Source organism: Odocoileus virginianus, unplaced genomic scaffold (assembly GCF_023699985.2).
Source record: "Odocoileus virginianus isolate 20LAN1187 ecotype Illinois unplaced genomic scaffold, Ovbor_1.2 Unplaced_Contig_8, whole genome shotgun sequence".
NCBI lineage: Eukaryota > Metazoa > Chordata > Mammalia > Artiodactyla > Cervidae > Odocoileus > Odocoileus virginianus.
In genome coordinates, this window is record NW_027224325.1 from 879243 (window position 1) to 897685 (window position 18443).

Below are 18443 nucleotides of genomic sequence, written 5' to 3' on the forward strand. Positions count from 1 at the left end.
TAACCAGGACTCCTCTGTTCTGTGTGCATGCCCAAAGGTTAGCGCATTTCAATTTGGCAGCTTCTTGCTGCTTCATACCAAAAGTGTCTATACTCCACACTCTAAATGCCAGGCAACATCTCTCTCAAACTGGCAGTTTAACTATCAGCGCTAACAGAGACTTACTTGGAAGACACGGGAGCAGCCTGCTTATTCCTCTTTGAAGGGAGGGAACTGGATTGCTGCTGTCGGACAACGTGGGCAACGCCGACATTAAGAGGCTGGGCAGTGGCCAGAGTCACGCGGTTCGTCAGCAGGGGCGGCTGCTGCATGACAGCGCTGTACTGGCTGCCATGAGAGTGGGCATTCCTGTATTAACAGAAAGAAGCGGCAATGCCACAACATCCAGAAACTAGGACCAAACAGGTACGAACAGTAATGGAAACCACCAAATAGATATGCTTTATTTAAGGCTGGGCACCTGGGTTATAAGCTTTGGGGGTTTTCACTGTATGGTTTCTAATTGTATAAGATTTCCTTTAAATCTGAAGAAATCAATTCCTGAACTTAGAAACTACTGTTGTCCTGTATTTGAATTTTCTTGTAACTCCATCTCCTAGCTTGATATGGATTCTTTTCTTCAAGGATTTCACACAGAGATAAATCTTTCCTTTCCTTTATTTGCTTCCTGTCTCACCAAATCTTCAAGTGCCCGTTCCCTAAGGGATCTGCCCTTGTAAATCTCCCAGAGAGGAACACAGGGCACTTGCCTCCAGTCTGCGAGCTGCTGGCCGCTGCCCATGGCCTCTGGGATCACTGCAGTGGGCTGGACAGAGTTGTGTAGAGCTACCCCAGGCAACTGTTGCCAAGTGGAAGGCAGGAGAATTTGTTGGGTTCCTCCAGGCCAAGCCTGCTGTAAGGAAACACACACAAAAAGATCCAGACTTGTCTCATTCTTGGCTTTTTCTTTTTCTTTTTTTTTAGATGAAAGAAAAATTCATATCTTAAAAGAAGTTCCTTGTAGATTGTTAACTTGCAGAGATTAAAAAAGAAAGGTCAGAGGGGCTCAAGGTTATAAGTCTCATGAACAGAGAAAAAGAATGCACTGCTTTCTCTTGGCCACCTCCATAACCTGACCACCAGGGTATTAAAGAAAGGCAGATCCCTGTGGTTAAGAGTTTCTACTGCACTGCAGAGTAAAGAGGTAAGCTCTTGTTAAATGCTGGAGTAATATTTTTGGAAAGGGTCTAAAAATGTCCCTAGAAAGAGTTAAGACAACTCCCTTGAGATTAAAAATAGGAATTTAAAAATGTGAGTACCAATCAGATAAAAGACATCAGGTCAATTTGACCCATAAAACAAAGAGAAGAATTGTTCCTTTTTAAAAGTGTAGTACTTGGAAAATGGAGTCAGATGTGGATGACCAAAGGCCAAAATCCTTTGGCAAACAAGCTTATGCCAGCAATAGAAAACTAACATCATTTATAGTCATGTGATAGAATTTTTTTAAAGGCAATAAAAAATATTTAAGAAATAGATGCAGAGTACCATATTTTTTTAGTAGTTTCCTAAAATATGTGTAATTTGTAGGAACATAACTCGACATAAAAACTAATCACTGAAACAAAATACATTATTTGTAGTTTTTAACAAGCCATGCCACTTGCAATAGATATCAACAAATATGTTTTCTGTACTTCTTATGAAAATTGTGGCATGTCCTTAAAAAAAGGGAACAGATTTTATAAAGTCTGCTTTTTAAACCTGAATTCTACAGTACAATCACCTACAATGCCTGAGTACATATTGTTCTGTTTCTTGAATTTCAAACTACAACGCCATAAACACACTGTTTTAAAAATATTTCTGCAAGTAACAGATCCACTTGTTACAAATACCGGTTCCAAACAAGAAGGCTTCAAATCAGAGAAACTGCAAACACGTCTGCTACCATAAGCAGAATTCAAAACAAAACAAAACAGAAAATAAGAGAAGTATGTTAAGTCACACCATGCGTCTTTCCATAAGCCAACACCTGCACAAGACAAAGCATGTAGTTTAATACAGAGCAAGAAATAACATTTCAACGTGAGGCAGAAATCTGGCGTTCCAAGCGACGAACTGTTTTGACAGAGGAAGAGCAAAAATATGCAAAGCTTAGCAAACGGCTAGTGCAAACTTAAGAGAAGCAGCAAAGGAGAAGTGTCGACTACCATTCCCAACCTCAAAACTATAGGTGTGCAAGTTAAAACCAGTGGCTTGGATCTCCAAATTGGAAATTCATCTGATTCCCTTATACTCAGCATTTATGCTTATGATGGAATTATTTTGGCGGTGATAGAGACTTTTAAACTGAAAACCAAACAAACCCCAGCAATCAAAATATGTATTCTGAAAGTGTTTTTCACTCACATAAGCCCTTGAGAAACAACAAAAGAAATTTAGAGCTACTTTGAAAGATGGGGAAATATCAGGATTCAACACTATCAAATAGGTTTTCAAATGCTTATCTGATTTTAATTTTTAGATAATAAAATGCTGGACATCAAATAAATAATTCTAACTCCCCCCCAAAAACCAAAACACATCCAAAAATCACTGTTAGGGTTCCAAATGTTGAAATATACCTCAAAGTTCTATCTGTTTGTTTTCTAATTTCTAAGACCCATACTACATTTGATGCTGTATTTAATAACTTTTCTCCATGACTTTTGATAACAAAGACGTTATTCTTGCATAAAGTTTTTCAATCATATTTTCACCTTGGTATAAAGACCTATTTGTAAAATCATTTATTTCCCTATAAATCAGTTCACCTTTGATTTCAACCAACAAATGAAATATGATCTAAAAAGGCTCTAAAGGGAACATGTTTAAATGGAAGGTTGCCACTGATCATGAGTGGCAAAGAGTTATCTTCATAGGTTCATGGAGGGAAAGTTAATACCAACTGATGAATAAACAAGAGAATCTTAAACATTTCTACATGCACAAAACTTTTAGAAGCTTAAAACAGTAGGTCAAGGAAGGAAGCTAACTTGCCAAAGAGTTCAAATTCTGGCCATCCAGGTACCTGTAGCAGGGCCAAACTAAGGGCCATCTCCTTCATTCTTAAGGTTCAGAAGGTAAAAGACAGGGCAGAGAACAGAGAGCAGTGCTGAAGCTCTTCTGAGGCTACACCAAGAGCTTTCATCACACTAGGCTGGCAAAGAAGAACCAAGGGATCTGACTCTTTCAGAGTCACACTGAACACCAGAGTCAAACAGTGAGTGCTTCAGCAAATGTCAGGGAGGAAAACAATGAGACATTAAAGATGTAGCAAGAACACAGCCACAAGATGGCACATGCTTCCATGCCCTCTGCAAAGACTAAGTTAAAAAAATTTTTTTTGAAAAATGAGAAAACCAGAAAAAAACAGAACAAAAACAAACAGGAAAAATTAAAAATAAGAAAGAAACCAAAGAAACTCCGTTAGTAACACAATCAAGTGAGGGGAATTACCAGTACAGCGGCAGTCTGTTCAACCAGCGCCGGCCGGCCGGCTGCGCAGCTCAGAGTAAAGGGCACCGCATACTGCGGTGTGATGGTGGCTACTTGAGGGTGGAGAGTTGCTACCATTAGTGGTGTACAGCTTCCCTGAAATGTAGATTAGGCAGGTGAGTGAAACAAACACCGAGGCAGGTATCTGGATTCAGAAGGGTTTTCATCCCCCCCCAAGTTATTACCAACAATATGCAGTAGTTTCACATCACTTAAAATTCATGTACCAAACACAACTTTCCCCTCCAACTCCGCACAGCACTGGCCAACTAGGTCAAATGTCAATGGCCTAAAGCAAAAAAAAATTTATAGGAATCCTTCTTGGACCAGATTCAGAGGATCAGGAAACTGAGTTACTAAAAAACTCAGTTAACAACGGCATGTATTAAGACTTTCTCCTCTTCCTGCTCACAAAATGAGGATTTTGGATTTCAGGATTTGCTATATGTCATGGGCCACAAACATTTACACACAGAATTTAAAATACAGTGTCTGTTGCTTACAGGAATATTTCATGAGCTTCTTGATCACCTTAGTTGCATTTTGCATGGCAGGTATAAAGTTTTAAAACTTTCTACAGCCTAGTTAAACACAAGGAATGAAGGGATGTATTACTTGAAGAGATATTCTGATATGATCCAACGTCTCAAATGTGATGAAGTTCTCAAAGAATAAAGGGGACACTGAGAGAAAAAGGGAAACCTTTTAATTTTAGAATTTAAGTGTTGCTACATGTTGTACTTTAAGAGCATCTAGATAAAAGATTAACTTCATCCCACAAAATTAAATTTACTCAGGGGACAATTTCTCAAAGTCTGGCTATTTATGTCTCTAAGTCTAAGGAAGACAATGGCAAAGCTGCAATAGCGTTAGGAATGAGTACATCATTCCATTATAGATATTCCATTTTAAGTCCACTGAATATGACCAAGAAAGATCTTATGGTCAAAGCAAATTTCATTTTCTAGGACCAAATATCTGATTCTCAACAGTGCTCCAGAGAACTTCAGCACTACCGAGCGTCCAAGCTGCGCTGGCTCGTACCTGTGTGAGGACCCCCGACTGTATCTGCAGTGGCTGAGCAGCTGGTGCCTGCGGGACGATCGGCACTGCGTTATCCATCCTCACAGGGAATCCAGAGTGTTTTGTGGTTGCTTGCAGTCCAGCTGTAAAAAGCAACATCACAGTTATATTGCTTTGCTAGGCCTGGGGGGTACTACCTGTTTGGGGGTTTTTTTGGTTTTTAGCTTTTCAGTTCAAATAATCCACCACCCAGGTTTTCGTTCTAGACACTTCAGACAAAGGAATTTCACCAAAGTCTGAGAAGTTAAGGAAAGGGAGATTTGATTCCCTTCAGGTTAGATCAATAGAAAGATGCTTGATAGGGGGAGGGCTAGTTTCAGGAAATTCTAAAATTTTTTTAATCCAACAAAGCTTAAAACATTACACTCATTCCACTCCCATTAACAGTAGAGGCAAAAATAAACAACTTTGTTTAGTAAGTCACATTCACCTTTTAATCCACTAAAGATGGGAAAATTTTTTAATTAATTAAAATTAATTAATTTTAATTAATTAAATAATTAATATAGTCTATTAAAAACAAAGACTTCATTACTTTTGGTTAGATAAGGAACATTATAAAAAGCTCAATGATTTATTATCTCAGTCATCTTTTTGTTTAGAATATTTTAAGGGGATGTTTTTATCCAACTCCTCAAAAATATATTACCTAGGTCACAAATTAGTCATATATTTTATCCTTAACCAGTATGTGAACTGAAGGAATTATAACTAGGATAAAAGCATTTTAAAAGTAGACATTGTGCTTTACAGAAACACTTTTCAGTACTTATTTGAGAAATCTGCTTTCATCACTAACAGCTTTCTAAGAAGACTCTTTCGTAGATAATGGAAAGCTAAGAAAATTTTTGTTGCCTTTAAAACAATGACCATATCTCATTACTGTTTTACTCATTATCCTCTGGGCACACATATTGAAGAAATGTTTCCTACAAATCAGGAGTATCTCATTCTGGGGGAAAAAGGGGCTCAAGATAGTTCCCCCTTTGTTAAGACTTGAGAAAAGAACCTTCAAAGCTTTCTTTTAAACCTATCCTGTCAAAGCTTTCTATGTAGAGAATTTAAGTTTCTATTATGCCTCTAATTCACTAAAGCTTGCATTTTTGTTAAAAGAGAGCTTATAGCCATCTTAATTAGAATACTCTGTCAATGACACTTTCTGGGCTATCACCAACTAGTTTCTCTGAAACTTACTATGGAGGTATCAAATGAGCACAGCTCATAAACTCTAATATGTTGCTTTCAGCAATTTTCCATTTCATAGTTCAAGTAACTTAGTAATTAATTGTCATACAGGAAAACACAATCCAGAAATGTACAAAGTAAAAGAGACTAGTAAAATAAGAATTAGAATACTCTAATAACTTTTTTAAAAGTGCTACTTACATAAAAATAAAAGGGAACAAATCCAGGTATCCAGATTTTAAAAATTACCAGCCATTCTTCCTAAGGCAATGCTATTTAATTAGAAAGCTAGGTAACATCAAAATTCTTGTCTGTATCCCCATGGCTTAACTACATTATTATATATATATATATATATATATATATAATATAACTACATTATTATAATAGCCTCCTACAAATTGTTAGGAACTGAGGAGACAAAATTTAGAAAGAAATATTCACTATAGAAGCTCATCTTTGTGTCCTAGGATGATGAAATAAAAGAGGACAAAATTACAGAATAATAGTTTCCACTGAGCAAAATGTGTATCTATTTTGGTCAACTGGAATACTACAGAAAGTAGTATTTACATACTGACCCACAAATGTGACTCTAAGTAAGTATTAGATTGCTACAGTAACCGAGGCTAAGCCACAGCAGTCAAGATAGTTTAAAACTAGCTTTTTCAGGGAAGCCCCAAGTGGAAACAGAGATTAACAAAAGGCAGCACTTTGGGAAGGCTCTCCCTGAGCCCTGAACTAAAAGGAGTAAAGTTTTATTTTTGTTTTTGAACACAGTCCTTTAAATTAAAACAAAAAACCATGAAAAGTATGGAAAGAAGAGTAAAACTACCTAATGATGAGGGTCTATTCTCCTCTAAGTATAGGCATCTTATAAAAGAGCTCATGGTGAAACAAAAGTAGGCAAAGCTGTAATAGAGGACTGTTGGGCAGAAACCAGCATATGGCTATGGCTGGTAAATCAACTGACAACTCTTTCCCACTATTTGAGTTTAAATACTGAAAGATAGTAAAGAATAACACAATATATAAACTATGGGCCCCACTGCCTGGGTTCAAACTGTGGTTCTACCACTAACCAGTCATAAAAAAACTGGGCAGATGGGTTATCAGGATCAATTTTCTCATCTACAAACTGGGGATAATGACATTACCCACTTTCAAAGGTTGGCTGTGAGAATGAATTAATACATGTAAAAGCACTTAGAACATTATCTGACATGTAGTGATACCTATCAGTTTTCAACACTGTCATCACTTTATTCTAAAACTCCCTTTCCTTTGGAAATTTTAAAATTTGCTCTACCTAGCTCCTCAGGTTATTTAGGCTTCCTATATAGGAAAAAATTTCCTAAAGCTATACTTACCTAATTATACCAAAACCAGTTAAACCACTTTTCCCTTCTACCTCTTCTGTTTACATTTTTCTTTGTTAAAAGAACCTTTTAAAAGTTCTTCTGCCTCATCTCTTAAATATCATCTGAGAAGCAGCAGAAAACTTCAGAGTCCCACATCTAAAAATTGTTACAATGAAACTCACTTTGGAAAAGGTGATGGGGAAGAGATGGCTATTTGCTAAGTAGAAGAATCACTCAACATATGATAACCCAAAATACAGAATTTACTATGAAGCACACGCAAAAAATAATTTGGTAAATTAGGCTAAATTTGCATTTACGGATTTGGAATCTGCTCCTCCGCTCTCCCTGTGGTTTCTCCCTGGTTTACATCGCTATCGCTCTCCTGTCCTCCCGGTAATCTCTCAGTCTCCCCTAGCCCCTCTTTGCCTTCTGCTTGCTCCGACTCTGTCAGAAACCAAACAAACAAGATAGTCACAGTCAATAAGTAACTGAAGGAAAAGATACAAATGCTAACTGCTTCTATATGAACTGCTAGAGTAGCCTGAATCCAGGTTCATTTCCAGAGGACACTGACACTGACTTTCTAATGGGAAAGTCAAGATGTTGTCAGAATATATCCTTAAAATAATTTAACTTTTTAAATTATTTTTTAAATGGTTCATGAGATCAATGAACACTGAACAACAATGAGAAAATGAGGAAGGATGGAAATGTGAAAATCAAAATCTTATTGTAACACATCGGGTGAGAGTTCCCTTCTTCAGCTACTCTGTTCCTGTTGATAGGTGTTTGTAGGAACAATATAATTTATAAGCTGAAGCAGATAATCTTAATAATGCCTTCCCCACACAAATACCTCAGCTTGTAGAACTTTTCAGTTCAATAATGATCTTTACTTCTGAATATAACTTAAGAGATTTCTATATTCTTAAACATGAGTTTTACATTTTTGAATAAAATTACTTTTTTATTTGGGATACTAATTTTATTTTATAATGAAATGATAGAGGAAATACGATTCAGTATACAGCAGTTCTGTTTCAAACAACTTTTTTCAAGATGTATATACTCTGCACATTGAGAAATACATGTTTAAGCCAGATACAGGACATTGGTACAAGGTCTCAATTTACAAGAAAACTGGTATCAGGCAATTCAAATAAGGAAACAGTAATTGAACTCCTATGCATCAGAGAGTATCATAATTAGGCAAGTAACCAGTATAAAAAAGGTCAGTCTTCTTCAGAAATCTTCATATCAGAGACTGAGTTTAAATCTATCAAAGATCAAAACTAAGCAACTTGATATCTAATTAGGAGCTGCCTAAAGCAGGTAGGTCTGATATATGTAATACAAGGGTTTCCCCACTTACTTTGAAAAGCAGGTGGACATACTATAAATGTTTGTTGGAATGGATCTGTCTGAGTGCAAATCTGGGTGGTTCCAGGCTGCAGGGAAACACCCTGCTGGGCGACACCAGGAACGGGTGCGGCAGATGATGGGTACAAAGCTGACTGGTAGTTCAGCAGGGAGACATCGGAATTAGCCAGAGAAAGAGTGGCAGCTGCTGCAGTAGAACTGGAAGCTAGAACACTGGCCTAAAAATAAAAGGATTGCAACTGGTATAAACGTTTTCATATACACAGAATTATCCAGAAAACTAGGAACAAAGTTTTGAACAGTAATGCTGTCTTTGAAATAACTCTCTGCTTAAGAAATTCTTCCTATTTCTAAACTTAAGGTCAATTATAAAGTTGGAAAATAAAAAAACCAAGAATAAAAAACAGTTCTGCTCTAGGTGAAGCTATATAAGTAAACCCCTACCTATTCCTTCTTTGCAAAAAGCTACTGGATATGAGATCCCACAGAATTTCATATGCTCTTCTATTTAAAAGTTAGAACTAGCTACGAAATTAGTAAACTTAACGTCTTCAGAAACAAACGTAAATGTAAATATCACTGTTTGGCAAACAAATGCAAAATCACTCTTAGAGTTAATTAATGGAATTCACAGAAACAGAGTCAATCAGTGGTTGGTGGGCAGGATAGGAGATGGCAGGGGAGGTGGTCAAAGATTCCAGTTTATCAGATAAGTAAATTCTGAGGACCTAATATACAGCATAAAAAAAAAAATTACTGAAAACACCTTTCTATACATATAATGAGAACTATCTAACAAAGAGAGAGTCATTTGGCTGAAATCAGTACATGAATAGCAATGATAACTAAAGAAGACAGGTTCCACTTATTTGACTATGCTAAGACTGTATTAGCACATGACCAGTAGGTATCATCAGTCTGAAACTCCTTATGAAGCAACCATCAAAGCAGAGACTGGTTTCTTTACCTCACCCTGTACTCTTACCAGGTTTTATCCCACTTAGGTTCTGAGTTTCCAAAATCATTTATTAAATACCTGATTGTGAACTGTATTGAGCTGGTTGCTGAAGCTCATAGTTAGATTTGTGCTTGTATTTGGAGCAACATGCGTGGTGAAGGGACTCTTGATCTGGCTCACTGTATCATACATGTGGACCCTCCGTTTGCAGATCTCCATGTTCTGGAAACAAGACTTAACACTGAAAAAGAGATTAAAAATTCAATGAAATAAAGGCTGTGATTTAAGAAGATAGTAAATAACTCAAGATAAATACAATCGATGTTTTCCCCTCCTGAGTACTTTCAGAGAAAATGAACCGAGCATCTTTCAGAGAAAATGAATCAAGCATTTTTATAACCATAAAGAGGAAAAACACACATCTAATTTTTAATCTCATGACTTTTCAATAAGAAGAAAAACCATCACTGAGCCAAATATGCAAGTACCAAAGCCACTGCTCATGTGATACTTCCATTTAGCAGTAAGATCAACAGAGAACTTGTTGAGTGTAACTCAACAGAGAACAACATCATGGCAAAACACCCCAGACCATACTATACTCACTGATTGCTATGTGGAAAATCCAGAAGGTGAGTCATTGTCACAAACTGGTGGTTAAGAGTTTTCAGAGGAGTAATTCTCTTATCTGCATCAATTGTTAGCATTTTTTTTAACAGATCAATGTATTCTCTTCGATCCGCCTTCTCTGCCAACATATCTGTTCCCTCTAAGTCTGTAGACATGTTCACCTTCCAAGGAAAATTTAGAAATATTACAGTTCATCACTTCACCTTTAATGCTGACATTTAACATCTGTATTGTGTACATATATTTATACATATATAATATTAATATGTATGCTTTAAATATATATATACAAATATATGTGTATAGATAGATCGATCGATCTCAAGAGAAACACCTGATGAAATTTTTTCACAAATGGAAGCTCTTATACTAAAATATTCAATTTGGTACAGCTCATTGGTAGAATAAAGATGAATAAGCTCTTTTTGTTCAAAATCTGGATAAAAGAGGTTAAACAAAAATGACTGTTATTACTTAAATACAAGTTTCTATTGCTGAAAAGATAAAATGAGCTATTTATTCAGTAGAGAAAATGGACAAGAAAGAAACCTTCATATATAATATTTCAAAATACTGACATGCATCAAGACTAGTTAAACAAAAGTAAAGGAGAAATAATTCTAAAAATCTTTTGCTAGGATTCAAACATTCTTTTAATACATGGCAGAATATTAATGTGTTTATGTAAAAAATGAAAAAAACACTAGATGATAATAAACTGAATCTATCTTTAATATAACTAATAGAAGTGTATCTCTGATTAAGAAGATACAGAAATGTCTGACTTTCTGAAACATTCTATACTCACCTGAGCCATATCATCTAAACAATTAAAAATGTACTTTCGAGCTTCTTTTGACTTGATCCCGGTCTCCAATTCATGTTCTTCAGGTGTCTACAAAATACAGTTTTTAAAAAATTCCATCTGTATGATATTTCCACATTTTATTCTAAATTAAAGCCAGATTACAAAGAAACAAGTATTATCATCTTCCCAACCAGAGGTCACAAACATGAAAGTCATTTACAACCAGGAAGTCTTCCAGTAGAGACGGGACCCTGATACCCGGCCTCCCTTTCGACAGCGATAAAATAAACGTGAGCCAATGACGTAGCACATTTCCTGAAGGATGTCAGTTAAGAAGAGACACAGCCATTTTTCTCTAAAAGCTACATTCAAATGAAACTAGATTCCAAATGCTAATTATTCAAAAGGTTCAGAGACAGAAAGTACTACTGGGTTAATTAAATTACTCACATATCAATGTTTTCAAGAAAATAGGGAAGGTCTTAATATGGGCAATTATAAAATTATGCTATTGTTTATTTATTGAGAATTCACTGAAAAAAAAAAACACTACTAAATTACTCTAGTTCTTCCTATCACTCAATGATAAGTAAGCACTACTTTCCATACCCTCTTCTTAGCTGCCGATTCAAATATATAAAATAATCTCAGCTAACTGTACTGGAATTTAATGTTTTATTTTAACTAAGGATAAGGCATACGGGTACAGGGAAGTAATTTCTTGAAGTATTTCCTCCCACAAATATACATTCTCACTGCCCACCCTCCTTTGCCTCAATTTAATAACTAAACTTTGAATTCAAATTGAGATTAAGGAGTACAGGAATGAGTAGTTTAGAACAATAAAAGTCAGACCTTAAGTCTCCATAACGGGTATCCCAAATTAGGATCTCTGTTGAAAAACCTAGTAGTTTTTGTTCCGGCACTGAGAAGATATTCAGCTGGCAGGCCTTGTGTTTGTGAAATGTAACGAATCTGAAATGTCAAAATCATCAAAACATTGATTTGGAGTGAAAAGGGAAAATTATTAAAAACTTTCACACTAAAATATTATTAGCTGTAGTCAAAAAAAAAAAAAAGTACCACAAAGAAATTAACTATTTGATCAATACAAATGAAATTTATCTGTAAATACATATATTATTCCCAAATATTTATTTAGTAATTTTGTCACTATACCTTATTCCCAAATATTTATTTAGTAACTTTGTCACTATACCTGTTATTTACAAGGAAAACTAAGTTTTGAAAATTTTCTGTGTGACCCTTATTGGTTTCCTGTAGACTTCTGACAGAGCTCAAAACAAAAAAAAAAAGAGATTTCTAGGACAGAACAGAAAGTTTTCAACAAACTATTTCATGGATTACCAAGGTTATGTTTGTTGATATATTATCAGATTCAAAAGATCAGGAGAAAATTTCCATAAGCCTCTTTCTTCCTTAGCTACCTCTAGCTCTAACTCTAGCTCCAGTCAATAGTCCCTAGTCAACTGTCCCTACTCTAAACTGCCACAGAGCTTCTCTCTCATACCATAAAATTAAGCACGTAATTCAGTTTCTCTATGCCCACATTAATAAAGGGCAGGTACTATGTTCATTCATTCACTATTTATTGAACAACTACTTTGAACTAGGCTAGCAGTTCTCAAAGTGTGGTCTGGGGAACACTGAGGGGTCCTCAATATCTATTTAAGAGTCTATGAAATATAAACTATTTACATAATAGTAATAAGAAGTTATTTGCCTTTTTCATTTCTTTCTCACAGGTATACAGTAAAGAGTTCCAGAAGTGATGTGTGATGATGTCATTGCTTCAATGGCTAATGAGACATGTGCTTGCATATTCTTGTGTTTTAAAAGTTTCCCAGTAAATAAATAAATAAATAAAAGTTACCCAGTTTCATAGTCCACACCTGTCTTTACTTTCACAATTCTGTCTACCCTAAAAGGTAACCTGCTCCTTTCCCATGGTGCTCAGCTGGTAAAGAATCCACCTGCAATGTGGGAGACCTGGGTTTGATCCCTGGGTTGGGAAGATCCCCTGGAGAAGGGAAAGGCTACCCACTCCAGCATTCTGGCCTGGAGAATTCCATGAACTATATAGTCCATGGGGTTGCAAAGAGTCGGACACAACTGAGCGACTTTCACTTAACCAATTGAAAGGAAAATAATAGGTAATTTTTTTTTACACTCTCCCCACCTCCAGGAGCTTCCCAGTTGCCGCTAGAAGTAAAGAATCCACCTGCCAACACAGGAAACACAAGAAACAAGGGTTCGATCCTGGGTCCAGAAGATTCCCTGGAGTAGGAAAATGGCAATCCACTCCAGTATTCTTGCCTGGAGAATCTCATGGACAGAGGAGCCTGGTGGGCTACAGTCCATAGGGCAGAAAAGAGTCAGACAACTGAGTGATTGAGCACACCACACCTACTCCACATGAGAATGGCTATATTTAATGATGAAATTAGAAACTTGTAAGCAAGGATATCTTGCTTCTCATCTCTCCTCCCCCAAAACTTCAGTTTTAATTTTTAATGCAATATATATTTATAGACATAAGCTATATAAACAGAGCTGTTTGGGGTCCTCAACAATTTTTTAAGAGTATAAAGCAGAGGTCAGTCTAAAGGCCAAACGTGGCCTGCTAGCTATCACAAGACAATTTTATACAACAGCAGGATATTACCCTAAGTCTGTGGGACATACATAACTGGAAGCCGAAATAAAGCATTAGCAAAACAGAAAAAAAAAATTTTAAGTTGTGAATAGGAACATTTTAAATGTGAACTTCTTCTGCATACAAAAAGGGTGAAATATTATGTAACATCCAGGATAAAATCTGTGCAATTAAATACTATGCAGACATTTTAAATGACAGAGGTATATTTATTGACATTGTAAGAAAGATATTTCATAATATCCTAAATGAAAAAGCAGATTACTAATTAAACACAAGCTCACTTAAGTTACACTTCCCTGATTCTTGTGTGTGTGTGTGTGTGTGTGTGTGTAACAAAGTTTTATTAAAGTATAAAGGAGATAGAGAAAGCTTCTGACATAGGCATCAGAAGGGGGCAGAAAGAGTACCCCTTCCCTGATTCTAAGAGGCACATTTTTTCACATTAACATCTTTGCAATTAGGATATGTCTTAACAACTGACAGCCACAATAAATCATGGTTTAATTGCAAGCATTCTTTCTTACAGGTACAGAAAAGTAGTGCGTCTCTCAACCAATGGTGTCTTAGATTTGATAAACACAGTGTCTATATCCATTTATATTTGAAACATAACTATATGCAGCGCATATTCATTCATTCATTCATTCTTTCAGTAAGTACTTATTGAGCCAGACAATGATGATTTTTAAAATAAACATGGTTCCTGCTCTCATAGACCTTGCAGTCAAGTGAAGGAAACAGACACTGAATGTATAAGTCAAACTGAACAGGTAACCTGAAGAAAATAAATAGGCTTCTACAAAAGGAACCTAACCAAGACAGAGGACTGGTGAGGAAAAGGTCCTTGAAGAAGTGACACTTTAGTTAATAAATGAGTAGTAGAGAAGCATTCCAGACTAAGAGAACAGTATGCATGAGGGCCTGTGCTAGAAGGAAACACTCTTAACCAGTGCTGAAATAATGCCAGCGGGTCTAGAGCAAGAAAATCAAGAAGTGGTATGAGGGTAAATCGAGAAAGGGATAGAAGGGGAGGAACAACCCACGTAGGGGTTCAGAGGCCATATTAAGAATTTAGCCCTTTATTCTAAGTGACAGGAAACCACTAAAAGAGCAGAGGAGTGGGATCATCAAATTGGTGTTCTGAAAAAAATCACTATTTGGAAAAAAGACTGGAGGGAGGCCAGAGTAGATAAAGGGAGGTTGTCTAGTAGCCCATGTAAGTGATGGAGACAGACTAGACTAGGGTAATAGCAGTAGGAAAAAATGAGTATACTCAAGAGGCATTAGGACATAGATGGTCAGGCGATGCATGTGGGTGCACATGCACACATACACTGCAAAACTACATTTTCCTTCATAGAATTTATCTCAATGGTACTATTTAATTATTTGTATAATTATTAATGTCTATTTCCCATCACGAATATATAGGCTCCATGAGGGCAAGGACAATGTTTTATTCAGTGCTGTATCCCACGTAATCAGAGCACCTGTGATACAAAGTAGGCACTCAATAAATATATAAAGAAAATTAACAATTAAATGTGTAAATAAATATAAAATATACCAAAATCTAACAGGTTACCTTGGAGGGGTAGAACTACTAAAGCATGAAATTTTTGTCTTTTGGCTCACTGCATCTTTTCTAATTTGTCTACTATGATGCACTTAACAAAATTAAAACATTGAAAAATTTTAATAACTTAAAGTAGAATGGGAACTATCATACAGATACTGCTTTTCACATAGCTTAAAATAAAGCAACAACAAGAGCCCCATCTTTATGTAAACAGAAAGTGTTACTGTCATTTGTTGTTTTAAACAATTGAAATGTTTCCAACAAAGTTGACGCTATTAACTAATATCTGGAGAGGGTACACACATTTGACTTTAAGACTCAAAAACATTTGCTGTAAAATCTCAACTTCAGCATTTCCAAAAACACCACAGTTGATATCAAACTTAACAATGAAAGACTGCTTTCCCCTTAAAATCAAGAACAAAACAAGAAAATCAACTCTTGCTATGTCTATTCAACACGGTACTAGTGTGGTTCAGTGCAAAGCAGTTAGGCAAGGGGAAGAAAAGGAATCCAGATTGGAAAGGAAAATGGAAAATTTATTTGTAGATGACACGATCTTCTAGTTAGAAAACTGTAAGGAATTTATCACAAAAACTATTAGAACTAGAGTCATTAGAAAAAGAGTTCAAGAAGGTTGCAGAATACAAAATTACAAAATTCACTGCATTTCTATACACGACCACTGAACAACTGAAAATCAAATTAATAATTCTATTCACTATAGCATCAAAAAAAGAATACTTAGAAGTAAATTTAACAAAAGAAGTAAAAAACTTGAGCTCTGAAAATTACAGAACACTGCTAAAGAAAACCTAATAAATCTGATCATGTTTATGGGTCAGAAGTCAGTATTGTTAAGATGGTGATACTTCCAAAAGTCATCTACAGATTCAAGAAATCCCTACAAAAAATAAATAAATAACTTTCTTGGGACAAAAACAGAAAAATCCGCCCTAAAATTCATATTGAATTTCAAAAGGACCCTGAATAGCCAGAACAATCTTGAAAAGAACAGTTAGAGGATTCACGCATAGCTCAGTCTTTTTCTTGCCAAAAAAGAATCCAATGCAGGAGACCTGGGTTCAATTCCTGGGTCAGGAAGATCCCCTGGAAAAGGAAATGGCAACCCACTCCAGTATTCTTGCCTGGAGAATCCCATGGACAGAGGAGCCTGGCAGGCTACAGACCATGGGGTCGCAAGAGTTGGACACAACTTAGCAACTACACCACCACCACCACCAGAGGACTCACAATTACTGTTTTAAGAACTGCCTGCCACCAGACAGAGAAAGACAAATACATATGATGTCACTTCTACGTGGAAGCTAAAATATGACACATAGGAGCTTATTTACAAAACAGAAATAGACTCACAGACATAGAAAGCAAACTTGTGGTTACCAAAGGGGAAAGGGGAGGGATGAATTAGGAGTTTGGGATTAACAGATATCCAGAACAGGGAACTATATCTATTATCTTGTAATAACCTATAATAGAAAAGAATGTGAAACACACACACACACACACACACAGGAATCACTCTGCTGTACACTTGAAACTAACACAACATTGTAAATCAACTATACTTCAATTTAAAAAAAAAAAAAAAGAAAGAAAGCTGACTACCAAACTATAGTAATCAAAATGGTGTGGTACTGGCATAAGGACAGATATAGGATATAGGTCAATGGAAAAGAACCAACAATTCAGAAATAAATCATTGTATTTATTTATGGTCAACTGATTTTTGACAAGAATGCCCAGACAATTCATGGGGAAAAAACTCTTTTAGAAAACAGTATTGAGACAACAGAAAACCCAAGTGCAAAAGATTGAAACTGGATACTTTCCTCACCCAATATTGAAAACTTAATTTAAAATGACTCAAAAACCTAAATGTAAGCACTAAAACTATAAAACTATTCGAAGAAAACATAGGAAAAAAGCTTATTTTGATTTGCCAATGAATTTTACAATACCTACAATTATAAGCAACAAAAGGAAAGATGACTTCATCAAAATTTAAAACTTTTGGGTAAACGCTATCAACTGAGTGAAAAGACAACCCCATGGAATAGGAGAGTATTTGGAAATCATTTATTTGATACTGCTGCTAATTCACTTCAGTCGTGTCCGACTCTGTGCAACCCCATAGATGGCAGCCCACCAGGCTCCCCCGTCCCTGGGATTCTCCAGGCAAGAACACTGGAGTGGGTTGCCATTTCCTTCTCCAATGCATGAAAGTGAAAAATGAAAGTGAAGTCGCTCAGTCGTGTCCGACTCTTAGCGACCCCATGGACTGCAGCCTACCAGGCTCCTCCGTCCATGGGATTTTCCAGGCAAGAGTACTGGAGTGGGGTGCCATTGCCTTCTCCCATTTATTTGATAAGGGATTAATAATAAGAATACAGAAAGAACAGTAGCTCAATAACAAAAATTCAAAAATGGGCAGTGGACTTGAATAGGCTTCTCCAAAGAAGATATACAGATGCCCAATAAGCACATAAAACAATCCTCATCACCACTAATCATTAGAGAAATACAAATCAAAACCCCAAAGAGATATCACAACATATCCATAAGAATGGCTATTATTTTTTTAAAAAGAAAGAAAATAACCAGCCTTGGCAATGATGAAGGATGTAGGGAAACTGGAACTCTTGTACATTGCTGGTAGGAATATAAAATGGTGTAACCACTGTGGAAAGAAGTCTGTTGGTTCCTCAAAAACTTAAACATAGAATTACCATATGACCCAGCAATTCTCTTGGGTTGGCCAAAAAGTTCTGTAAGACGTTACGGAAAAACTTGAATGAGCTTGTTAGCCAACCCAATTCTTTTAGCTTTACACCCAAAAAAAGTGAAAGTGTTAGTCACTCACTTGTGTCCAACTCTTTGCAACCCCATGGACTGTAGCCCACCAGGCTCCTCTGTCCATGGAATTCTCCAGGCAAGAATACTGGAGTGGGTTGCCGTTCCCTTCTCCAGGGATCGAACCTGGGTCTCCTGCATTATAGGCAGATTCTTTATTGCTGAGCCACCAGGGAAGCCCCTTTAATACCCCCAAGGAATTGAAAACAGGGACTTAAACATTTGTTTAAGGCAGGAGAAGGAGATGGTTGGTTGGAGGGCATCACCGACTTGACGGACATTAGTTTGAGCAAGCTCTGGGAACTGATGATGGACAGGGAAGCCTGGCATAGGGTCCATAGGGGTCACAAAGAGTTGGACACAACTGAGCAACTGAACTGAAC

The 18443-nt window shown here is 36.4% G+C and overlaps 1 protein-coding gene and 1 long non-coding RNA gene across 9 annotated transcripts in view; one reads left to right on the forward strand and one right to left on the reverse strand.

The window, feature by feature from the left end:
* Nucleotides 1–18443, reverse strand: part of HIPK1 (homeodomain interacting protein kinase 1) — a 52764-nt gene that overhangs the window by 10083 nt on the left and 24238 nt on the right. For 7 of the 8 annotated variants that reach the window (XM_020908118.2, XM_020908152.2, XM_070463873.1 and 4 more), the window contains 9 exons: nucleotides 11783–11902; nucleotides 10928–11014; nucleotides 10096–10280; nucleotides 9568–9730; nucleotides 8524–8749; nucleotides 4564–4685; nucleotides 3481–3615; nucleotides 750–892; nucleotides 166–348 (listed from right to left, as the gene is read on the reverse strand). In XM_020908118.2, coding sequence (XP_020763777.1) covers nucleotides 166–348; nucleotides 750–892; nucleotides 3481–3615; nucleotides 4564–4685; nucleotides 8524–8749; nucleotides 9568–9730; nucleotides 10096–10280; nucleotides 10928–11014; nucleotides 11783–11902 — 1364 coding nt within the window. The remainder of the gene's footprint in view (nucleotides 1–165; nucleotides 349–749; nucleotides 893–3480; nucleotides 3616–4563; nucleotides 4686–8523; nucleotides 8750–9567; nucleotides 9731–10095; nucleotides 10281–10927; nucleotides 11015–11782; nucleotides 11903–18443) is intronic. The other variant, XM_070463872.1, reaches the window with a different exon arrangement.
* Nucleotides 311–12815, forward strand: LOC139033902 (uncharacterized). Its single transcript, XR_011486386.1, has 3 exons — nucleotides 311–405; nucleotides 964–1183; nucleotides 12694–12815. It is a non-coding gene; the product is annotated as an uncharacterized lncRNA (long non-coding RNA).